Below are 25636 nucleotides of genomic sequence, written 5' to 3' on the forward strand. Positions count from 1 at the left end.
AAATTTAGGTTGTCTCGGCGCATAAAACAATAATGCACCTCAACAGGTATCCAGAATGTTCTTAGATATTTCAAAGACACTAGGGCTTTTTTTTCCTCTATATCCCAGGCCACTACCCCTGTTATCTTCTCAAGACTAGATTATTTTCTACAGTTACCTCCTAATGAGACATTTATCTCTAGTATCTTCCCCGTTAATCATCTTGAACCCTGCAACTAAATGCCTGCCTAAAACTTCTTGTGATTAAATTATTATCTGGTCAAAAGCCTAGAATGATTAATCAGTTTTGAAATATGTATGGAAAAGATTAGGAGGGGAATGAAAATATAAATAGTTATTAAAATGGTAGATCTATAGACTAGTTTTTCTTAGATGTTCTTGGAGTGCTACTAATAAAGTCCTAATGATAAATAATACCCAGTGCAAAACAAAGACTCGACAAAACTTCCTTACTACCTAGCGTATCACATACAGAAGCTCCAACTGAACTGCTTAAAGAGACCCTCCATTAAGTCTCCCAATTTGCCTTTTCTCCTCCTACCCCTGCAACAAGCTTCACTAATTCCCTACCGTCTAACTTTCTGCTCTCTTCTAACCCTTTTCTTCCTCCTTGCCTCTCTCGCTGCTTCTGTCTTTGTACCTTTTACCACTCTGCTCTTTTCATCACCTGAGGAGGACGACTACCTCTCCTTTCACTTCCTCCGTGATGCAGGTGAGCCCCCGGAGGGCAGAGCCTTCATTCACTTAGCGTTGCGCCCCCTGCATCTAGAACAGTGCCTTGCAGATAAATGTGTTAACGAACTATCAGATGAATGAATGATTGTCATTTCTGTGACCGTATAAATCCACACATTATTTTTTTTGAAATTTGGTATAAATTGATTATATACAGAGTCCAGCAGAAGCAATACCTCCTTGAGTGTGGTTGGTAGTATAATAATATGGGTGTGATAATTCATAGCTTTAATTTGACCCCTTCACCTAAAATGTTAGATGGTGTGCTTGAGTGTGATGTTATGGTACAGAATTACATGCTTATGATTTTGTAATAAAAAAGGGGCATTATTTGTGCTGGACCCTGTATTCTGAGTAGTTTTCTAACTGCATTATGTCTTTTTCTAGTTGTTTACAAGTTTTGGTGTAGGTCTCTCAAGAGGAAAAGGTAAATGTTATCCATCTTACCTAATTCAGTATTTCAATTCAGCAAATTTGTATTGCATACCTACTGTGTTAGGCACTTTAGTAGGCATCAGAACAAAATTAGAAACTGCATTTAACAAGAGCAGTGAAGATCAAACTGAATAGTTTTAGCTGATTTCTTTTACACAAAATAAATACATTTGAAATCTATACTCTAAATTAAAATAATAATGAAATTTTCTATACTTTTCTACCATCTTTTATCAAACCCATTCAAAAGAATTATATAAAATAAATATAAGATGTATCCTGAACATTAAAACCACTAATGATAAACAGAAAAAATTCTAATTTTTTTTTACTACTTTAGGGGAACTATCTTTATCATTTGTGTCCCAAGATCTTTATAGTGATTGGAAAGGTTCTGAAAATTGTAAAGGCTTCATGTGTAGATTCTAGTGTAGGTAATTTTAAGCCTCTTACACAAGATAGATATTTTGGAAACAGCTACTATAATATTTTTTTCCAGAACCAGATGTGATAATTTGGTAAAGAACACAGGTAGAAGAGATCATTAATTTTCCTTTTCCCCTAATAAGCTATGTTTATTATGCCAATTTTAATTACCATGCAATCTAATGGATTTAAGGCTTATATTTCCACATCACTAGACATCACAAACATGAAAGCATTTTATACTGTCATTATACATCAATGTTTGTACTTGGTTATACATATATACAGAAATTATTCACACATCTTAACCTTGCTATTTCTTCCTTCCAACCCAACCTAATTTTACCATGACAGCAGCTTTTTAATAAATGGTATAAGAAATACAGCAAGGCACACTTTTGAAAAACTTTTTTTCACATTACCACCTCAAGAAGCATAAGAAAACCAAAAGGTTGTACATAATTTAATAGAATGTCATCAGTTTATAATATACAACACCATATAGTTGTTTCTTGAAGTGCTGCATAGATTATTATTATTAAAATAAAATAAATAAAATGGTGCTTTTAAAAGTTGCTTAATTTTGAAAGAAAGACCAGTGTCTCTCCTCTGTGCTGCAATCAAATCAAAGGTTGCCCTTTTAGGTAAAACTCTTTCAATAAACACAGGCATCATACCATTACCAAAAATTCATATTGAAACATGAAATTGGTCAAGTACTGGCAGGGCTCATTCCAGACAGGTGAATTTAACGGACCATCAATTTGGTGAGCTGCAGAACTTTATAGAGCAGGTGGGGAGGGGAGGAAACAAACAGAAAGTCTTGCTGGAGAGGCGGGGGTGGTGGAGGTAGCTTGGGACAGGAATCTGTGGGAGAACAAGCAGCTTTGCTGAACTTCAGAGACAGTCACCTAAAGAGAACCAGTGCACACATCCAGATCACAAGGTCACGTGGACAAACCGCATTCGGAAGGGTCACCTTGGGGGAGGTCGGTGTCACAAACGGCAGTGACGTGACGGAACAGAGACCAGCCTGGGGTGGGAGTATGAGGCCACCCCTGAGTTGCAGCCAGGCTTATCTACAGGAAACAAAAAAAATGAGAAAAAAAAGGTTTCAGAAATGTCTGTTTCAGTTGTAAAACCCAGACCTTTGAGAAACCCTGAAGGGTGTTCTGCAATAAAAGGATACTGACAATATAAAGTAATTTTAATAGCCCGAGGTCCACATTACTAAATAAAAATGTTTCAGACACCATATGAAAAAATAAACTGAGTTGTTTCGGAGACTTGGTTTTAAGGAAAACAAGAAAAATCATCAGATTTTACTTTTCCTCTCAATCTCATCGCTCTTCCACCTGTGAACTTAGTTTCAAGCACTCAAGACAACCTCCACTCACTACGAAAATGTAAGTCTGCCCATGCCGAGGGCATCAGCCAAGTATCAGCAGTCATTCACAAGCCAGGAACTTAGGCCCTCAGGGTTTAACCCGTCCTCCAGAGAGTCTGTATGTGGGACAATGGAATCAAACAATTCCACTAGCATACAGTGGCAAAATATTCCTAACATTGTGATAATTCCAAATGTTTCAGCCCCTTGCCTGTAAAAGGATATAACTGGGGCTTCTAGCTCAGATACGAATGCACTTCATTTAAGGTACAGACAGTGTTGTACAAATGAGAATGATTCAATTATGTCTGTACATCTGATGGCTCAGATATACATTTCTGCCAAACTCCATTAGTTCTGCCTATTTTTAAGCATCTAAACACAACCTGCCCAATGTGATGAACAACTAACTTCTAGGTTTAGGCAATGCAGGATGCAATTACTTAAGGTCCTCTGACCAGTTCAGCTCTCCAACACAGCAGGCTTTTGCTTGTCTGGGTTCTGAATTCTGATGTCAGGTTGCTTTATCATCGTTTCAGAACTCAACATTCTCACTGTCTGGCTCTTTCTCCACAACCTCACAACCTGTTTAGGAACCAGAAAATCTTCAGCTAACATAGTTTGGCTGGAGCCACAAGAAGTTGGGGAGAGAAGGCAAGTTTGAGAACAGGGAGAGACAGACAGGAACAGATGGGATGAAATTTGGTATAGTAAAATCATGCAGTAACCCAAGAGAGGGCACAGTGCATTGTTCAAATGCTGAGGACATGACTCATTTGAAAACTGGCCACTAAGTAGGTAATCTTTAGGTGAAGCAAACTTGATCTTACTGAATGCTGGAATCTAAATTCTCTCTGGATAGTCAATTCTTTCATCTTGGCCCACTTGGAAAGGGGTGGCCAAACTGGCTGAGAAACAGATCTGGGCTGTGCATGAGCGTGCTAGCACATGTGTGTGCATGAACACATGTGACAGGAGGATGACCAATAAAATCTTCATTATTTATCATGACAAAGCTAGTTATTCAGAAGTGCTCGGTAATTTAAAAAATACTTCACATCCACCAGGACCTGGATTTACTGAAATGATTTTAAAGGCATATTTGACAAAATTACACCTGTATTGTTTAGTGAAAAAGAAATACACTATCACCAAGAGTAGTTTCTTAAATGTGCTTGGCCAGTATTGGGTCATATTGGACACTTTATGTCAATCTGATGAACAGAATGGAAACTTGTGGTGTGTACATGAGAAATGTTTGCTCTGACGGCTTTCTCAGTTGGTGAAAACTGAGCAGCAGCACTTTCGACTGTGCATGTACATACTCCGGCATAGCTAAATATAAGTAATTGCCTAAAATCTAAAACCTACAGGCATCCAACTATCACATTTGCAGACCACTAAAGTAGGAAAGGCTAAAAAGTTCTAAAGGAAACAATATGCATCCTGAGTAAAAACAGCCCCTCCCCAATACACCCCCACACAGAGTAAAACAAAGCTGAAAACCAGAGCAAACCAAAAGGAAAAAATTGAAAGTACACACTGGCTGCATGTGACGAGTTAAATTTTTGTACTACAGGATTTATCCTGCATGAAGTTGAGGGTTAAATCATTCACCAAAGATCAGAGGCTTATGATGAGGATTATGAAGAAATAACTGTCAGAATACAGCAAAAAGATTAGTGCAAAGTACATCTCTTAGGCAGGTCCTAGGAGGCACTCCAGACATACATTATACGCTTCCTCCAAATTAGGCAGAAATATCTGATCTATTCAGTTACCTTTCCTTTGATGTGATTTGCTGTAACTGACCTCTCTATTTTTATAGAAGCATGGTACATAAATGAAAACAGTGAAAAGCACAGCAGTGTGCCTGGAAACTGGTGCAAATGCAGACTGCATTAGATCACGTTAAAACTTCTCATGCAGCTTCAGTGTGTTTTTCGTTACAATGCAGTAAATGAAAAAACCTTTTCAAAAATTTTTGAAAAAAATGTTACTTGCAAACTGTACTGCTATTATTCTAAGTTACAGCTCTCCTAGATGACATAGTTCCATTATCTAAGAACCTATTTCTTAAAAAACCCAACAAGTTGAATTTAGTGAATTTTATTATCCTGATAAAAAGAGCACATCAACTGACAGTTTTAAAATGAGTTAAAAAGTAAGCTTTTCCTTTTGCTATTTTAAATTTTGTGTGAAGAACAATGATAAGAATTAAGCTTTAATAGGCATGGAACTTCATATTTATCAAATAAAAATTACAGTAATTTTTAGTAAAAATACTAAATATAGCACCTATTTTAGTAAATAGTAAAAACTATGTACTCCTGACATTTAACACTGAAGTCATTTCAACATTTTGAGATTAAATAATTTGCCATGATTGATAGTATTTTAACAGTATGTAAATCTTTATACCCAGGTACCATGTTGGTGACGGGTGAAAAATTTAGGTATCCAGGTGTTTTGTGTACAGGATGCTAAAAATAAAACTGAATAGGGCCAGTAAATGAGGCTATTTAAATGCCCTAGACTGGTAACAAGTCACTTGGGGGCGACGTGAGTTCTGCAGAAGTAAAATCTATTTGCTTCTCCCATAGCCTGGGACAGGGCCAGGCAGTACATTCCAGGCGGACACACCAAAATACAGCTGACTGGCAGGCAAGCTGGCTGATAGTTCTGCACTACCCCTGCCTGTAAAATGTGAGAGTCACACAGACCCATCAGCACATTCACTTCCCCAAGTCTAAAGGTGGAGCTGCTGCTCATCATTCACGTTTCATATCAGTACTAGTCTGTGTAAGGGAGAGAGGAAATGCCCAGAGGATCAGAAAGGGAGGCGTGCACTCTGGAGGTGTCTCCAGTGCCAGAGCTTCTCAAACTCTGGATCAGCATGACTGGTGACTTGAGGGTCACAGTCACATGATGTCATGCTCAAAGTGGTGCTGCTTTCCAGCCTTTATCCGTTCTCAGAGAACAAAAATCAGCCAGGCTCTGCCAGCCCTTCTGCGGAGGTTGGCAGAGCCAGCGGTACAACTGGTTCTCATAGAACTTGTTCTGAAGTAGCTCGTGGAAATGCAGTTACTCTCCCTTAATGGTCACTTTTACTGTGATTTTACTGTACTGCGATTACAGGGTGGACATCTTTCACAGAAAATACATTTTTCTCTCTCCCACCTTTGTTCTCAGTTGCAGCCAATTGTAAAGAGTCTGAAATATAGAAAATTAGTCGAGCTATATTAGTAAGTAGGATGCCTTTCTTCAATTTTGCATTCTGAGTTTATTTTTAGGATATATATATGTATATATATGCACCATATATATATATATATGGTATAGATTCCCCCTCCTCATTTCTAGCAGCTCAACACAGAATCACACATTTTAATGAGCCTAGGGCACAGGTGTTGCAGGAAAAAAAAATAATGATGTTTGCCATTCATCTTTCAAATTAAATAATGTGTTTTTAAATAGTAACTTTTTTCATAATACATTATGGGAACAACATTTATCTGTCACATTTTAAAAGATGTATTTGTAATAAATGTAAATTACTTTTAGAAAATCAGTAATTAGGCTCATCAAAAAATAAACAATCTGCCACAAAAAAGATAATCTTTAGCATAGTTAAGTATAATAACTGTTATTTGAATAAGTTAACAAATTAGGGTAGATTGCTTCTGTAATTCATTTCCTATAGCACAAGTTTAGGCTGCAGCATTAAGCTTCCGGAGCTGGGGGTGGTGATGGCGTTTGGCACCTCACACTTTGGTAAAACACAACTCTCACATTCAAAAGCTCAAATTTTCTTTAAACTTGACTGAGATAGTATATTCATCACCGAGGCTTAGAAATGGGAAATAACAGAATTTCTGTGTCACTTGTAGAACTATATCATCACCTCAAAATTATCAATCAATAGCTGTCTGATTAAATATGAAGGGTGAAATGACTTAAAAATTTTGATGGAAATCAGCCTGCCAACTTCAGGCAACATTCAAAAATTCTGTTTTTATCAAAACGCCATTAGCTTGTCCTATATTCTTTCTGCATTGGCTTTCTGGGCCTGTTCTCAGTTTCTCTGTGTGGATAAATAAGAGCCTCTTCTTTAACATCCACTTTGCCTCCCTGTTTGATTCCTCAGATGCGGCCATGAGTAGGAGTTGTGACAGCACAGCCTTCCGCTGGGGAAACAAATGGGATGCTAGTTACTTGAGACAGAAGCATAAAAGGAAGACCCAGATCAGAAGACACAGCCTTTCACCTCATCAGTGTCCATCTTCAGGCAGCAAAGGCAGCGGGCAGCTCTGTGCGCGGGGAACTAAAATGGGGAGCGCGGTCACTGTGCATGCATGGGATCAGAGGGTATAATTGCAATTTGGAGGGCCGGGTTTTCCTCCTTCGGTGGAAGAACTTGAGGCCCTAAATTATTCAGCTACTTCCTGAAGTTTTGTATTGTTCTTGCCAGAATGATGTAATAAAATAATGTCACTAAAAACATCATTTGTGACTGTTTTCCCCTTTTGCTTCACAGTTACTCGCATTGTTGGGAGTATGTCTTCACCTAAATGTCATCTTCAGTACATGCCATGACTAGTCATTCTGACTAGTCTTTTCTCCTGTTCACTCAAACACATATAAAACATTCATGACAAATATTTATTGCATATATAAAACATGAGACCCATACATACCTTTCAATGAGATGATTTTCATGCTTGGAGAGGGTTACATTCTACCTATGCATGTTTCTGTGTCGTTCTTCATCCAGGTGTAGAGGGTTTTCTTCACAGGTCAAAGTTTTGGAGTTGGGAGGCGAGGCGGCTTTATCTTTGGGCTGTGCTGCCTTTGACGAGAGTCCTGGAACTCCAGGTTTGGCTGAAGCAGCATTTTGTTTCTCTGGCATGCCAGACTCACCTGGGTGTTCGGCACTTTCTTTTCCACTGGCCAGCCTTGAAGGGTTAGTTGACTCAGAGCTTTCTCCACAGACATTGGAAGACTGGGGTAGACCATCCACTTCCTTTCCAACATCAGATCCTTCTGCGGGGGGAGGATTTGAAAGAGCCACCATGTCTGCGTCATCAGTTAAGAAAGAAATCTCACCAAACCTAGAAGAGCCTGCTGTTGCTTGTACTGGCATTGCAGCCTCGCTGGGACCTGCGGGTTCATTTGGGGGAGCACTAGAGAAATAGGGCTCATCTTTCTCGGGGTCATCCTCAACACAGGCCTCAAAGAAACATTCAATGTCTTCCTTGTCATCTAGGCCAGAGTCAGTAACGTCCAGCGGCAAAGGAGTGTTGCTCTTCTCTTCTATGTAATTGGTGACCTCCCCACAATCACTGTCATGAGATGAGAGAGATAAGTAGGAATAAAAGTCTCCCTTTCTCAGCTGGATGGGCCGGTGAGAATGTTCTAACACTTTCTCCTTGATTTGAGTTAATGAAGCAGGAGCAGCTGCCTCCTTTTCAGGCTGAGATTTACTTTTCAGGGCAGTTGAAGCCATATCAATGATTTCCTTAACAAAGTCGTGTACTGAACAGTCTTCAGCATCTTTTGGATGGAAAACAACTGGCTCACAGTCACAACAGGAAATGTTGTCACTGAGGGAGGCGCTTTCCTCCACCTCATTTTGCTCAGCTCCTAGGCAGCAACCAGCAGGTTTTCCAGCCGTACTTGGTGCACCATTAGATGAAGATTTCAGTACGTCAGAGTCCTGTCTATCGATAACTCTGGTTTCTGGGGGCAGTTTGGGGCAAGACTTCTCAGTGCAAGGAGAAGCAGCCCTTTGGTTTTCAAAATGGTGGTGGTTTTGACCCTTTGGGGGAAGATGTCTAGCAGTTTGGGGGACCAATTCCTTGCCAGCGGTGTCTGAGTCACCCGAGCCATCCATAAATGCTTTACACTTACAGTGCTCACTCTCTGAAATCCTTTTCCTGTATGATCCAAGATTTTCCGTTTCCTTTGAAACCCCATGAAGTTCGTCCTTCTGCCTTCCTGGAGTACTTTCAATATTGCCATTTTCCATGTCAGCCACGTATGGATCTTTATTCACTTTGAAACTATTTTTCTTATTTTCACCCTTTGTCCCTAACTCATGCATGTCGGGCACATTCTTACCATTTCCATTGTTTTCAGAGATGTGCTTTGTGGAGCCGTTTAGCAGAGCCTCAATGCTCAGTGTATCAGAGGGGTTGGTCACCTCATTGCTGCTTATGTCCTTACTGCCCCTTATCTCATCACTGAGATTACACCTTCTCTTATCTCTAACCAAGGAAAGCTTTGGTCTAATCCAGGTATGCAGTTCATTCTTTATATAGTCCAGCCCCGACATCAAGTTGCAGTCTTCATAAATCTCATCGTCTGTTGCAATGCTGGAGTCATCATCCTCATCTTTGATGCACAGCTCTTCTTCTGTCAAGGTGAGGGTAGAGCTGGAGAGGAGGTCACTGTCATCTTCATCATCAGTGCAAGCAGAGGTGCAAGAGACATTCACGATCATGCTGACATTGACATCGCTTTCATCAGCCACTGAACGAGTCAGGCGCTTCCTGAAGGAAGCATTTGATTCCGGGATCTTGTTCTTGTGTAGCACGATATCCTCTGAGCAAAGAGAGAGCTCATCACTGCTGCTCAGTTCTGTAAGAGATGTTGGCGAGTCTTCATTGATAGAAGATGCTATATCTAATGACAGCTGGCCAGTCAGGGACATCTTTTGGGAACCGCTTTGAAGAGTGATATCGGAAACGCTTCGCTTTATCTTTTGCTCTGAGGGGCTCTGGATATTCTCCAAACGATTCAGGAGATCTAATGTCCTTTTACTAAGTTCACCGACTGAGCCGCTGCTCACACTTATGTCCCCGGAGCTGTGACAGCTAAAAAGATCTTCATTGCTTTTATAGGACGTCAACCAACTTTCTAAAGAAGCGCTTCGCTGGAGGCTGTCACTGCCATTTTTAAAGATGCCCAATCCAAATAAATCACCCCCTGGAGACAGGGACTCAACAGACGAGCTATGAGATAAAAGGGAGAGCTGTTTGGCATTCTGCATGCCACTGAGTGTCTTCTCCACATCACCACTTTTATATGAAGCGTGGTCCATTCCGTGGGATGCCCTTGCCAAAATCCTTTCATGGGGAGGTGTATCTGGTTGTAACTCTGTAGCCTGATGTTTAGATTTGCAGGATTTTTTATCAAAATAAAAGCCATGAAGCAAGGGATCCTCTACATGTGCTTTTTCACTTTGTGACTGTTTCATTATCATTGGTAATTTGAGTTTTGAGCCTTGGAGGTATGAGTAATCATAAAATGTAAACACATCATGTTTTCCTTGTAATTCGTCCTTCAAACAGTCAGGAGTATGTTTGATAACACTGTTTAAGTCTCCAACTTTTCCATTTGCACAACCCACGGGTGAAACGGATGACCGAGCACTATTTGGAAGCGTAATGGCTTCCTCCTCATCTTTAAATTTTTGCACTAATGCATTAATAGCCTCTCCCATTTGCAGGTCCAGATGTTCAGTGTCGGGGTTACTCGGGGACCCGTCTACCACATTGAGCGAGCACGCTTCGGAGTTGGTAGTGGTGTCAGTGTCTCCTTCACTGACGATCCCACTCTCGCTGCCTGAATTCTGGCTTGCGTCTCCTCCATGGCATGGGCAGGGCTTCACCAAACTGGGACTCCCTAGGAGATCTGGCAGAGACTTGGTGGATGAGAATGAAGAGTCTTTACTGAGGCTCTTAGTTAAAATACTTGGCTGCGTCGTGCCGGTGAGCTTTGCACTGTTCTTGAGGAACGGCACGTGGTTGTCCTCATAGAGCTCCACGTTGTGGAGGCTGTACACTTGGTAAACATGTGGACTGGAGGGGGCAGTGATACTTGATGTGTACTGAGATCCCCCATGGTCACCTGCCTTTTCTTCACAACCAGGTCCCTCACAACCTGTCCCTTCAAGTTTTAACGAAGGCATGGTAGATTGGGGTTCTTGATCAAGGTCATTCGATTCTTCATTCAAACTAATTAGCTTGTTACTTATATCAGTTTCATCCCACTCCAGAGCATCCTCACTGGTCCCATTTAGGTCCATCAAGCCAGGATCAATCACATTCAAAGTCTCCTGTGTAGGGGAAGGAAAAAAAGAAGAATTAGGGAACACAAGCATGGAAATTTTATCCATTCAAAATCTCTTGGAAGACTCGGGAAAGAAATTTGCTCCAAGCATAGATTTGAAAGACAGCATAATTATTAGCTCTATTCCTCTATGGAATAACATCCCAAATTATTGAAATAGGCTGTTCTATCAATAGTAATTTGTCACTGAAAGCAATAATATAGATTAAAATGCAAGATTATTATTGCCAAGTTGTAATTTAAAGAATTAACCATTTTCTATGGATTCTTCTGCATTTTTAACCTTGGACTGAGTGAAGATAAAACTGTCAGGTAAAGAAAAAATATATAGCCTATCGTATCTCTTAAGATACATTCACTCTGACACTGTCTTAGTTCTGGAGGCCACAGTAGAATACCATCTGCAGCCACCGAAGGTGAAGCTCCTCATGCCTCTGTTCCTGGGTTTTGCACTTAAAGCCATTTTTGACTAGGAAAATAGAACGAAGGTGCAGCCACCTGTGGAGCCATGTCTATCTTTGCCTTCCCTTTCAGGGCAGTGCCTCTTTAGAGTTGGCCCTGTGCCCAGTCAGACCCAAGATGAGCAACACTGGACTGTTTCCTCACCTCTATCTTCCTGGACTCTGAGTCTGGGGACCAGTGCTCCAGGACAGTCCCTTAATCACACTCCTCTCAGTCCCTCTCTGTCTTGGCCCCCCTCTCTCTCTCTGACAGAGATTCCACTTTGGTACTGGTTAAATCATTTCACTATTTTCAGTCCTACTCCTATTTCCTACAGGCAGGAACCTCCTTCTCTAGCCCCTCTCCAGCCCTAGAATAACAACCACCCAAAGACTTCCCTGACTCCCAAGGATGCAGTGGCCCAGATTCTCATAATTATGCTGCTCTCTGCCTGCACAACTGGGACCCTGGATACTTGTGTGGACCCTCTGGTGTTAACCCTGTTGAGATAGAACTTCACACATGCTGGGGCACAGTAGCAGCTGAACTAGCTCTTGGTCTCTGCCCAGACTCCTCCACCAGCCTCACTCGCTGTCCAGCTGTCATGTTGATTCACGTGAGAGCCAAGAGAGGTAATGTTAGGTACTGCAGACCCTGTCAGGGTCAAGGACAGACAGAAGCAGAAACAGAAGTCTGCAGTCCAGCCTATGCTTGTGCAGGGCCGCTGGGCACAGGAGCATGACTACAGAACTACATATGCAGAGTGAGTGAAGTGCTGGTTTTGCTGCTGATCTGCATGGCCTTGGGCGAGTTGCTCAACCTATTGTCTGAGCACCAGTCTCCTCCCATCACTTCTTAAAAGGGGCTAGCACTGTCCTATTTTGCCATATACAATGCATTCCCATTTTTTTTCCTGGAAGTTTTTGGCCCAAACTTCCAGAAAAAAATCTTTCATTTAAATTTTTAAATTCAATTATTTATTTATATTTAGAAATGAAACTGATTATTGTATTCCAGGGTATTATTTTGCATATGGATATCACCATTGCTTTTTAGAGTTACACTTTTAATGCATAAGCATAAATAAAAGAGTTAAAAATGTTTATATAAATACAGAATTAGTACTATCCATGTATAATGTGCATCCTTATTTTTTTCTTCAAAAATTTGGGCAAAAAAGGTGCACATTATACATGGTAAAATGTGGTATCTTTGAAGATAATTCTGAGCATTAAATGAGCTATGCATGTGGAGGGCTGAGGAGACAGTTGGTTTGAGGTAGCTATAATTCTTAATGCACGCAGGATTGCTCTAGAGTGGCCTTGAGTCAATTCATAAAGGGTTCTCCCTGCCTACCTCATTCTCTCCTTCACATCATTCCTTTCAATTTGCTCTTAAAACCACAAGGGATTCATGACTGGGGAGGTAGAGAGAGGTGTCATGTAGTATAACAGGTCAGCATATTTGCATTACAATTTGGATTTCCTTTAATAGCCTGGTTGAAAACGAGCCTAATGCTTTATTCCTTGGTTGTGGGAAAAAGACTTTGCCGGCAAAACATTAGCAGAACTTTCTTGAATCCTCAATCCTTTCTGAAACTAATGGTTAAAGGATACCACCGGACATGTTAAGTATAAAATACCCATTAGCACTTTATTATACTGGATATATAAGAGATTATCTGTATGGCCTACTTAAATTTAAAAGAATCCAGTTACAAAGTAAACATTAATTAAGGGCTATTTTGAAATTTTATAACAGAAATCTTTCCTGCTGCCAATGTTACAGCAGTTAATTTAGTACACCCGCACTCATCACACTCGCTTAGGTATGGAGTGCATACACTGTGATGAATTTTTATTAGAATTTCTGTTTATTCTTTGCTTGCTGATAAAGGCAATACTAATGACTGCTTAGTATGGCTAATGAATGTTAAAATCTTCAGCTGCAGAAACGATCAATCAGTCTAATCAAATAGTATATTAATTTCAAATACTATCTTGGCTGACAATATACTCTTAGAGCACTAATAAATAATTGAACCAGTCTTTCAAAGGAGCTCTCCTTGTCACTGTCTGGTTGACACTAACACGGAGCGGCACAGATTCTCGCCGAGAGTCCCAAACCTGGGCTCACATTGGATGCGGGAGCCGTGCCATCTGGCTGTGCGCCGGGAGCTTAGCCCAAGTGATGCTGGTACCTCGGACTCGTCTTCCATGACAGAGTCATTTTCTGACCAAATGCTGCCTTGCTGGCTTTCCAAGTGGAAGCCTAACAAAGTATAAAACTTACAGCAGTACCTAAAAGAACAAATCCTTTGTTCAGTAAAGTGGTTGGAGTGGAAAATTTCCACAGAAAATGGTTAAACTTTTGGATATAATATTATCTTTCCCCCTTTTTAATTCTCTACTACATATCTCTAAATTTATTGTAATGTCTGAGGTATTTTGGTATGTCAATTCCAGGATTATCTAACGACATCCATCGGTAAATCGTTCACTTTAGACTTTAAACTTTATATTGTTAAGAAAGTACTACTCGCCCTACCTCTCTTCTGTCATGGGTTAAATTCTGTCAACATTTTTAATAAAATCTCCATTTTCTCAAGATTTGCCCTCACACATGGAACATACCCTGTGGGCAAGGACATGGGGAAAGTCTCCAAGAGAAAGGACATTAGAATGTTTATATAACTCAAAAGTTGTCTTTGAAGGAAAGGTATGTGCATAGAGTAAGATAGTTGCTAGGAAAATTATTTGTTGTTATCATTTTTCTAGAGGAATTGTCTGATACTTTAAAAAAAATACAAGTGCTCCTGTCTTTGATAAAGTGATGACTCAAAACCTGGCAAGCTGTGTATCTGGACCACCTGGGTTCCCAAGGGCTTGGGGTTGGGGGAGTAACTTGTCTCCCATCCCTTGTCCTCAGGTGGACAAAAATTGATGTTAACACGGTTTAAGAATATTCAAAACCAAAAGACTGGTGAGTAGTGTATGTGGTTCCAATAGAGAATCTGCAATTCCAGAGAAAATTCTGAATTAAGTTAATTTGTGCAGGGGTGTATTATTCATAAACTTGCTTCACTGGTACAGAAATTTTGGCTGAACCCAAGGGCTTTAGAGGAATACTTATGCACAAGCACACATCTTTACAGATCTGCTCAAGAAGCAAGTAGAATTCATTGGTGATAGTTTATTTTTATTCTTAGGAGCAGGTTGTTTATATTAGCACCATATATACAAGGAAGGTAACTAAAGATGGCTGGAGAAATGAGGAGGAGGAGGAGGAAGAGAAAGAGAAGGAGGAAGAAAGAAGCAAGATTCCAACTTCAGTAGGTAATACCATCCCAATTAACTTCTTTCTGTACTTGTATGTTTTTAATTGAGTAAGATCCCCCAGGAATGCATTTCTGGGATTTTCTTAAAATTTGAGGTTAAAGGATGAATTTTTACAAGCAATCAGAAGTACACTGTCAGCTGAAGAGGAGAGATGAAGGAAACTGGTGTTCTATAAAACAACTCAACAGAGATTCGATACAGCTATCTCTGGACCCCTTTCATTTCCTTTAAAATGTTGCATCTTTTGAAAATCTAAAGAATCTCAGAAAGAGCAGGATATTCTTTTTGGGATTCTACTCAAACTTTTGGTGCTCAGAATGGAAAAAGCATTAGGAGGACTTGCCATCTGTGTTCCCCCGGCTTATTCCAGAGCCAGGAGTCTATTGAGTGATACCACTCGAGAAGCCCTGGGAGAGGAGATTTATCTGTAGAAAAGCAGGATATGCCAAAAACATACAAATAAATAAAAATAATAAAAGCATAAACAGCTTTTGTTGTCATTGAATAAAGATATGTCTAGCAAAAAGCAGACCCACAATGTGAGGGGACCATGCAGACAAGGAAAAAAATCATATATATATATATCAAAGTGGGAGAATCAATTGAAATGAGGGGGAATTCCAACCTTCATATACTCACTCTGATTTTTTGTTTGCAATTGTGCTCCTAGAATCCACCTCCAAATCTAAAATCAAAGTGTCTGAGCATTAGCTGCATGTTTATTTTCCTAAATTAGACTCAGGTAGAATTTTTTTAAAAAAGGAAAAGACAAAACACATCAGCGATGACAACAAACAGCCAGTTTTCAAAATATGGAATGACAAATTTTATGAAAATAAACTTTTTTATTACTCTGCCTCTTATTGGGCAGAGAACTGAATCAGAGTTAGCAAGAAAAAAAGATAGATGAAAAAAGAAGTGGGGTAAAAGTATGTTGTTCACTAACAACTATTTGGGGACTTGGGCTAGAAACTCGAACAGATCTGAGTTTGAATCCTGGATCCTCCCTCTCACGTTAGCTCTGTGTTCGTGGACGAGTCATTAAGCATCTACATGCCTCAGTTCCATCATTTGTTTTTCCAAGATAACCACAGGATAGTCACAGGTCACTGTGTGTATCTTAGAGCTTGCTGGGAGCTGGAAATGAGAAAATGTTTGCCGAGTCCTGTGGGCAGGCCTGGCACACAGCTGGGGTGCAAGACGGGCAGCTCTCAGCACACATTCCCTGCACTGGAGTGAAAGGATGCTAGCACAACAGTATGGCCGACTGCTAAATAATCATAACAGTGTTTGCATTAAAGCTGGTGGTTGGTTGACTAATCTCTTTAATATAACCACGTGCATGGAATTCAATGCAATAAATATCAGTTAGGTCCTGTATGCAACCCCCTTGCACCGTAAACTGGGTGTTGGTTTGTCTTTGCATGTTTTGACTGGGCTCATCCCTCAGGGATAACCAGATGACAAAGGACACCTGCTCAACATTTAGTGAGGCCTACGGCACGATGACTTCCCATTTCCTGAAAATAACTTTAAAAAAAAAATGCACGCCCACTGTCTGTGAAATTCTATCCAAACTGACACATCACAACAATCAACTACTCTGCTCACTATCAGATTGACAATAATATTAAAGTAACTTGCCTCGGCTCAGAAAACCCTTTGAAAGTCTATCTCACATTAATGAACAAAAACCGTTTCAGTGATGAAACGGATTTTTCAATAATGAAGCTGATCGGAAACTCAAAAGGGACAAATAAAGCCCCAAAGTATCTCACAGATATCACTAAAATGATTACCAACATGGACATATCTCCTAGTCCTGATTACAAAGACATTTCTGAAATAGTTGAAAAAAAATCCACCAGATGTTGTAAAAGTAAGTTTTACAATAGCAAAATCGCCTTAGCTCTCAACAGACACCAGAGACCAAAGGGAGCCCACTATCAGGGAGCAGGGGTTTTCCTCCCAGACCTCTACTCCACAGGGCTCTTTCTGTCCTCCCTCCACTGGAGCCCCAGCACCAAAGACAGCGCCTGGCAGAGAGCTGGTTCTCAAAAAAATACAAACAGAGTGAACTGAAGGGATAAAGTCTCATCTGTGGTCTCACAAACTGTTGAAGGACTCTGGGGAAAGGCCCCGAGATAAAACTCTGCCATGGTAAAATCCCCTGGAGGATTTCTGACCTCCTAACCGGTGCCACCTCTCAGATAGGCTCGTAGCCTCGAAAACACTGTGCTCAGTGAAAGAAGTCAGACACAAAACTCATACACAGGGGACTCTTAAACAGTAGAGGCATTAGGGGCACTAACCCCTACGTGCAGTTAAAATCCATGGAAATTTTTATTCCCCCCAAACTTAACTAGTAATAGCCCACTGTCAACAGGAGGCCTCACTGGGTAACATATACAGTGAATTAACACATTTTATGTATTATTATGTACTGCATTCTTACTATAAAGCAAGCTGGCAGAAAGAAAATGTTTAAAAAATCATAGAGAGAAAATACATTTACTATTTACTAAAAAAGTATATACTAAAAAGTATAAGCGGACCCATGCAGTTTAAATCTGCTTTGTTTGAAGGTCAGCTTTGCTTTGCTTATTGTATGCTTCCATTTACATGAAATGTCCAGACTGGATAATTCAGAAACAATAAAAATTGGTGGTCACCAGAGGCCTGGGCAAGGGGAGAGTAGGGGTGATTGCCCAACAGGTGTGGAGTTTCCCTTTTGAGTGATGAAAACGTTTTGGAACTAGAGAGAGGTAATAGTTTTACAACTTTCTGAATGTACTAAGTGCCATTAACTTGCTCATGTTAAAATGATTAATTTTATGTTATGCCAATTTCAAATCAATTTTAAAAAAATGTAACAGGAGTCCTTGGTCCTACTGAGGTTCAGAGCCAGCGACACCATCAAATGTAACAGGACTTCATCATTCTGCTGGGGTCTTTGCTTAATACAAATATTACAACAGGTAATATTTCTGAATTCATTTATATCATTGTAGATATATTATCAATAAACATAATTTCTTTATTACATGTTTCTTAGGCCTGCATGCATGCTCACATTCTCAGAAATGCTGAAGAGGAAGCATAGTGCTTCTCTTAGTTCAACTTCACTCATTTTGATGCAAAAATGTCTTTTTTAAAAAAGATTTTATTTATTTATCTTTACAGGGGAAGGGAAGGAGAGGAGGAGAGAAACATCAATGTATGGTTGCCTCTTGTGTGTCCCCCACTGGGAACTGGCCTGCAACCCAGGCATGGGCCCTGTCTGGGAATCAAACCGAGATCCTTTGGTTCACAGGCCCGCACTCAATCCACTGAGCTACACCAGCCAGGCTACAACAGTCTCTTTTGAGGAGAAACAAGGAGTGTGACTAAGGGAGCCCTCGTTTGCTGAACCATCTGGCAGGGTCAGCAGTGGCCTTGGGATGGTCCATGCCAGCCACAAATACTTTAATCTTATTTTAGCTGATTCCTTTGTAACATCTGACCCCACTTTTACTGACATTCTCTCTGCCTTTGATTATCTTGATTCCAAGCCTCCTCATGAAACCCATTTCCGCTGACCCTTAAACGACAGTACGTCCCGCAGTCCCACTTGCTTCTTCTCACCTACGGACGTCCCTGCCATGGTTTAGCCACATGAGGTCTGATAGACTATTATTTTGAACATATATAGGCCACACCGAGGAGAAAGAAATTCAGAGGAAGTGTTGGGGGAAGGGGATGCATTGCAAGAAGAGGGAACAGTAAGAAGCAGAGGTGAAACAGACGGGGCCTTGGGGATGCCTTCAGAGGAGAAAGGAGCAACCAGCAAAGGAAACAGGAAAGTCCAGGTAGAAGGCCTGGTGTAATATTCTGGAAGCTGAAAGAAGGAGACTTTTGAAGCAGTGGGTGGTGAAGAGTATTACTGTCAGAGAAGATAAGAAGAAAGGGCGGGGAATGAGGGGAGGACACTGAATTAGCAAGAAGAAAGTCATTCGTGACCTTGGAGAGGGTAGGTGCTAGAGAGGCTGGTGGGGGAGGAAAGGAGCAGGCCAGGTAGCAGCCTGGTAGAGCGGCTGTTGAAATTGCGAACCTAGTCCCGGCAGGTGCTCTTCACCTCTGTTATCCGCGGGCCCCAGTGTTGGAGGAAGAACAGAGTGAAGAAACTTCAGAGGCTACAGAATCTGCAGGAAACTCTTCAACTGTTCTAACACCTCTGCCTTCAACCCCAGACACTGTAGTCCATCCTGACTCTGCATCTTTTAAAACGAACAAACACAATCCTTTTTAATACTTTTACATTTGATTTTCTGTGTGAAGAATAAGTTTGCCAAGAGCTTTAAAGTTCTACAAACAGGGTGATTGTAGAACTGTAAGAAGAAATTTGTAGAAGAAAAAAGGGATACAAAAAATATAAGCACTTCTTTCTTCCCTTTTTATAATTTCACTTTTGCTGGAGGTCCGCCCCCAAAAGTGATATTTTGATTAAGAGGCAATATGTTTGTGACAATAAACAAAATAAAATTAGATACTGTCATGCTTTCTAAATGACTTTGGGTGTATTAATCCCAGTGTTGGAGTAAAGCTAGGTGGCAATAGATGAATGCCTGAATCAAGCTACGTTTTTCTTAACCAAGTTAATCACTGCAGACATCACTATTCATATTTGTTAAGCATCCACTGTAGGAAAATTTACTTTCTCAACCAATTCTGAATGTTTTGCTAGAAGTAACTAGAAAATAATCTACTTCTGTTGGTGAAAAAATTATTTTATCTGGATTATTGCTTTATATGCAAATATATTGAAATTTGTATTATACTCAGGATAGACCAAATTGATTTATTTTTCTCTTCTTAGTCACTATTCTGTTTCCCTGAAAATTTTCCCCATAGTTTCAAGAAAGTACCTAAATTTAGGATTCTTTAAAAAAAAAACTCTGAAAGGATTTTTAAATAAAAGGAATTTCTGTACCTGACCTCTTCAGCATTATGTGGAACTAAAACAAAAAAAAAAGAAAGGTAAGTACAAAAAATTAACTTCAATAAAGTTGTAAAAACCCAGCTACAACGAAATAGTGGCCTTTTACTTCATTTCCACACTCCGCCCTATGGCAAACTTGTTTGGATGGCAATAACAGACCCACAAGCCAAGTTACATAAACCACGTTCCCCCAATGATAACAGCTGGTCCAGCTTTTCTGTCATTATTCTGCTTGGTGTTTGCCTTTTGACTGTCAGGAGTTGACATAACATTCGAGTTTTGGGCCTCAGGATACAGTATTTGTCTCACCTTTGCCTTAGTTGGAAAAGTACACTATTGTCCCTGCTTTATGATAAGAATCTTCTGTTGATAAAAACCTAGTATTCTAAATCCTACAAAGTATGTTTGTAGTAAAGAGAAAATAAACAGTCCTGTAAACAAGTGAAGATTACTAAGATGACCTAGGCTTCTCTGTGATACAGATTTGGGTTCCTAACTACCACACTGAGTTTTATGAACACAAATTTGTGGTATGGTCCTGGGGTAGACTGATGCACAAGGACAGCTTTGCCAGCAGCACTCTAAGGGCTGCCTGAAAAGCCAAGCATCAGATAAGAGAGCTCACCCATATTCTGAATCCATGCTCTTTAAGCAGTATATATTACTACAGAGAAGTTGGTATCTTTTCACTTTCAACAAGGTACACATTAAGAGCCAACACTATATTATTACTATTCTTAATTGTTTGCTCCTCACAGATAAATGGGGTGAGGGACTTTCGCTTTTTGTTTTTAATTTTAAGAACATGATTCTAATTCACCATTCAGACAAAAAAAAAATCCCACAAAACCCACAACACAACTAAGAATAAAACATAGGTGAATTTGGACAAGCAAATTAAGAAACACCAAAAATGGTAGGTATCATTTTAATCTCTTTTCCATCTCATCCGCACCAGTCAACCAAACTTGTCTTGCTTTTTTCAGTTGATCATCTAATTGACCCAAGGTTTAAGATGGTTAACAGGCAAGTCAGCCATGATTTGTTTCCTTAGGATGACTTAACCCTTATTTCTACAACTGATTTAATTTCATTTGGCTTATGTCTTTGTCTTAATAGTGTCCTTTAATAATAACTACTTTTATTTATTTTTTATTTTAATTATATTTTATTGATTATGCTATTACAGTTGTCCCAATTTCCCCCATTGCCCCCTCCATCCAGCACCCCCCGCTCCCTCAGGCAATCCTCACACCATGGTTCATGTCAGTGCAACATGCATATAAAGTCTTTGGCTACTCTACTTCCTATATTGTACTTTACACCCCCATGGCTACTCTGTAACTATCCATTTGTATTGTACTTCTTAATTCCCTCCCCCCTTCACCCATTCCCCTACACCCCCATCCTATATGGCAATCCTCAAAATGCTTTCCATATCCATGATTCTGTCTCTGTTATTTTTGTTTGCTTAGCTTGTTTTTTAGATTCAGTTGTTGACAGATATGTATTTATTGCTACTTTATTGTTCATAGTTTTGATCTTCTTTTTCTTAAAAAGTCCTTTTAACATTTCATATAATAGTGGTTTAGTGATGATGAACTCCTTTAGGTTTTTCTTGTCTGGGAAGTTCTTTATTTGCCCTTCAATTCTGAATGATAGCTGTGCTGGGTACAACAATTTTGGCTGTAGGTCCCTGCTTTTCATGACTTCGAATGTTTCTTGCCAATCCCTTCTAGCCTGCAAAGTTCCTTTAGAGAAATCAGCTGACAGTCTTGTGGGAGCTCCCCTGTTGGTAACTAACTTCTTTTCTCTTGCTGCTTGTAAGATTCTCTCTTTATCTTTAACCTTTGCTGGTTTAACTGTGATGTGTTTTGGAGTAGACCTCTTTGTATCCTTCATGTTTGGGACTCTGTGTTTCCTGGAGCTGCATGTCTACTCCCTTTACAAAATTAAGGAAGTTTTCCTTCATTATTTTTTCAAATACTTTTTCAGTTTCTTGTTCTTTCTTTTCTCCTTCTGGAACCCCTATGATGTGAATGTTGAAATGCTTCAAAATGAGGATAATATAATAATAACTACTTTTAGACTTAAGGAGGACTGGTAAGTCTCAGAATTGCTCTATCATCTCCCTTCAGTTGTCACTGTTGTCTCCAAAAAAATAATAATAACTGGAGAGAATATAAAGTATACCTGATGCTTGAAAAGTTTTTTGAAGTTTCAAGATAATATCATATAAGGTAATAAACATCTTTGATGTAAGTTTCCAAGAGATTTTATATTCTAATTCTTAGAGTCCTTAGACATGTTAAAAATATAGAATCCCCAGATAATTTTCTTATTGAGATCTAAAGGTAAAAATACTAAGGATCCTGAGATCTGATTCGATTTAAAAACTTGATCTTCATTGGAACAGAAGCTCTGGTCCTGGGCTCTCATGAAGGAGGCTCTTGATTATTAAATGTTTTAAATGTCAGGACCTTAATTGTATTAAATGTCAGGACCTTAATTCAAACTGTAACCCAAATCAAAGGTTCCCAAATCAAAGAAACAAATTTCATTCTAGAAGAAGGATGATCTCAAATTGTGAATTCCTTTTAGATTTTAAAAAGCATTATTAGAGGCTTAGAATCACTGTAATCCTTTAAAAAAATTTTTACAATGCAAAATATAATAAAAAATAACTAAGAGCTCCAAACTCTTTCAACATGGGTCCTTGGTCTGGCAACTAAGAGAATATACTGAGTTTATAGCCCAAGGAGGCAAGACATTGACAGCCAGCAGACCTAACTACCTGGGCCAAAGCTGCTTACTTTACCACTCTAGGCACTGGACAATGGTAGCATGTGACTTAGCTCTGCTTTTCAAGCAGTCACTGCAGAGTGTACCTTAGTTTCACTACATACAGTGTGGCTGTTTCTTTTTCTTAATAAATAGCAATAATCAATGGAATACAATACCAAGTGACCTCCACCCCCTACCAGTCAACAGTATTTTTCAAGCCTAGTCTTTGCAAGACATTCTCCAGACAACGTTATTGCTGCTGTTAGGAAGCATAAGGAACACTTGGATAAATAGAGATCCCTTATGTTTATCTGCAGATAGGTTCCATATTAAGACAACAAAGGCTTCATTTTTTCCTTCAAAATTAAAGTCCCCCCTCCCACCAGATGAATCATTTTTCCTCATTATTCAGTAAAATCACTAGATGAGCTGTGACTCCATAAACTTTAGGAACTCATTTATTATGTTGACTGATCAGACCTTGTGTTTATTTACACAGTGTACCCATAAAAACTCAGCTTTCATTAGTGCTGGGGAGGAAGAGTCCCTCCCTTCACTGGGGAAGGTGAAGCTGGAGAAGATAATTAACCATGAAACAATAAGGAGGCTTGCTGGGTAAGCAGTAGTGTGAAAACAGTTACTCCTCACAAAAGAGGGGAAATTAGCTTGCTGGATAAAAAAGGAAGTGTCAGATTGAAGACTGAAAGGCCTGCCAACAGAAGTAGATAGCTCTATGCATCATTAATGAAATTTTTTAACACTTAAACGCCACAGCTGTCCACATTTAAATGCATGTAAATGCCATGTGTTTCCAGAGACTAATATGCATGTTAAAACATTTCTTTTCTCCTTCAACTTCTAGATATTGTCTCTTTCTGTTTCATTTCACCTACTTTCTCTCCAAGAATAAAAATGCACCAGCTTTTTCAGCATCATGTCCTCATTTCTAAAACCCACGTATACCAAGCATCCTGGAGATGGGCAGCATGCTCATTATATTTTAACAAACACATTACTTTACATTCATAATACTGATATTTTAGTAAACAGAAAGTTTGTTTTGATTTTGCTGCTTCACAGAGTGAAGACTTACGATGTGTGTTTCCTTTCAAAACTTCCTCCTGGAGCATTAGTGCTCCCTGAAGCAGCCCCATTTTGGCAGGAGTTCAGGTCTGCGCAGTGCCAAAAGAAATAGAATAAACAAACACTGCTCCATGCAGCTGGTGAGATAATTTACATATTACTGCACACCAAACATGAAGACCTGAATATGGATTAGAGCTACAGTGATCACACAAATGTCATATAGACAAAGGGAAACAAAATCCAACACACTGTTGTTTATTTTACCACTGCTACTGTATGAGTGCCACTCAGAAAGAAAAAAAAAAATGGAGAAATTGCTTTGGGAAAATTGGGCTCCCTTAGTTACAGTGGGTTCTTTCAAACTGCAAAACAAGAAAAAAATGAGAAAAATTGTGTAAGGTATTTGGATCCCTTAATATTCTGTGCTTTTTGTCTTGTCAGTTATACCAATCTTAATGTGCATCAACTTAGATGAGGTGAGTTAGTGATCTTACAGGAATAACTTTTCATATACAAAGACACCTGAGTTCCTACCCTAAGTAGCCCTTTCTAAACCACTGACAACTTTAGCTGAGAACTGTGATCTTTAATTCAAAATCTAAGTTCCATGAATGGGCTCCTTGGGAAGGAAGTTCACTAGGCCATTTGAGCCCATTAAAGCTCCATCAGGAGATACCATCCAGTGGTAGGACTTGCCTAGAGTCCTCAGCTAATGTATCCTCTTGCCTTATTCCTGCACATGCTAATTGCAACAAATCAATTATTGTCCATAGCTAGATGTATAGGTGTCCTAGGGAGGAAGGGACATCTCTCTGAAATTTATGTCTTTAACCACTTTCTAGTCCCTGGGAACAAGAGCTATATGAAAAGCTAAGGAAGTAACACTTAACAAATGATGATGGTGATGGGAGGAGAAATAAAAAGATTGCAAGATATTTTAGCTTCCACCAAATTAAAAATTCTTTATTCTGCATTGGATAAGGTTGACTTTTCTTTATACACAAAACTGTTCCTGAAATGAAATTATCTTAGGGGCTTCTAGAACTTAATCTTTAGAATTGTCCTTATGTCTACCTTTGCGTAAGTGTAAAAAGAAAGGAAGAAATGAGGTCCAGGTGGGAGAATCTAGTTAGTTAGATATCATTAAAGTTTAATAGTCAAGAATATTCTTTAACACTGAAGAAACAAACCATCTGAAAAAGGTCAAGGGAGTTGGAGTTATTTTACTAGGTGAGGAAAAGGCTATATAGGGACTTATTTTCTATAGAATTTGGAACGCTATTATGACTAGGAGAATGAAAGAGTTCTCTATTTCCACAATTTCAAACTCAAGAAGTGAAATTACATTGCAGCAATGTAAGTAGATGACATATGCCCAGTAGATTTGTTATTAAAAATGGCAACCAAACATTCTCACAGACCTCCATAAAAGTTCACAAAAAATCTATCCCTAGACTCTTTTCTTTTAAAAAGAGACAATAATGTGTTCAGGATAACCTTACATACCACTTTCAAACCAAGCTTCCTAAAATAAATTCTTTCATTGTATTACTCTTCTCATTCAATAAAACAAACAATAAAAACAACTCTCAGTGTCCATTTACTCTTCTACATTATTCTGACTTTTAGGGCATTCTATAATCTAGGAATATAAAAATGACTAAAATCTAACTGAATGCTCCCCCAAAACTGACTTTCACTACAGGAATCACCTCATGAATATTCCCTGCCCACTTATGTCATCATGTCTCTTTGTTCACAGTAGATATTCAATAAAAATTTTTAATAGTAGTGATAGAACCACACAATTAAGTATTTGTATTTGTTGATCCTTCCTTCCTTCCTTCCTTCTCGCCTTCCTTCCTTTCTTCCTATGTATTCTGCCTAGGCATT

The 25636-nt window shown here is 39.4% G+C and overlaps 1 protein-coding gene across 6 annotated transcripts in view; it reads right to left on the bottom strand.

Moving 5' to 3' along the window:
• Positions 1–1039: 1039 nt before the first annotated feature.
• AKAP6 (A-kinase anchoring protein 6) overlaps positions 1040–25636 on the bottom strand; it is a 481121-nt gene continuing 456524 nt past the window's right edge. For 5 of the 6 annotated variants that reach the window (XM_037050256.1, XM_037050257.1, XM_037050255.1 and 2 more), the window contains exons 13-14: positions 7681–11102; positions 1040–2675 (exon numbers count right to left, since the gene is read on the bottom strand). In XM_037050256.1, the coding sequence (XP_036906151.1) occupies positions 7722–11102 (3381 nt within the window). In that variant the 3' untranslated portion in view covers positions 1040–2675; positions 7681–7721. Of the gene's footprint in view, positions 2676–6115; positions 6197–7680; positions 11103–25636 lie in introns of those variants that run through there. The other variant, XM_037050258.1, reaches the window with a different exon arrangement.

The sequence above is a fragment of the Sturnira hondurensis genome, unplaced genomic scaffold (assembly GCF_014824575.4).
Source record: "Sturnira hondurensis isolate 20B ecotype Veracruz unplaced genomic scaffold, ASM1482457v3 Scaffold0006655, whole genome shotgun sequence".
Classification (NCBI taxonomy): Eukaryota; Metazoa; Chordata; class Mammalia; order Chiroptera; family Phyllostomidae; genus Sturnira; species Sturnira hondurensis.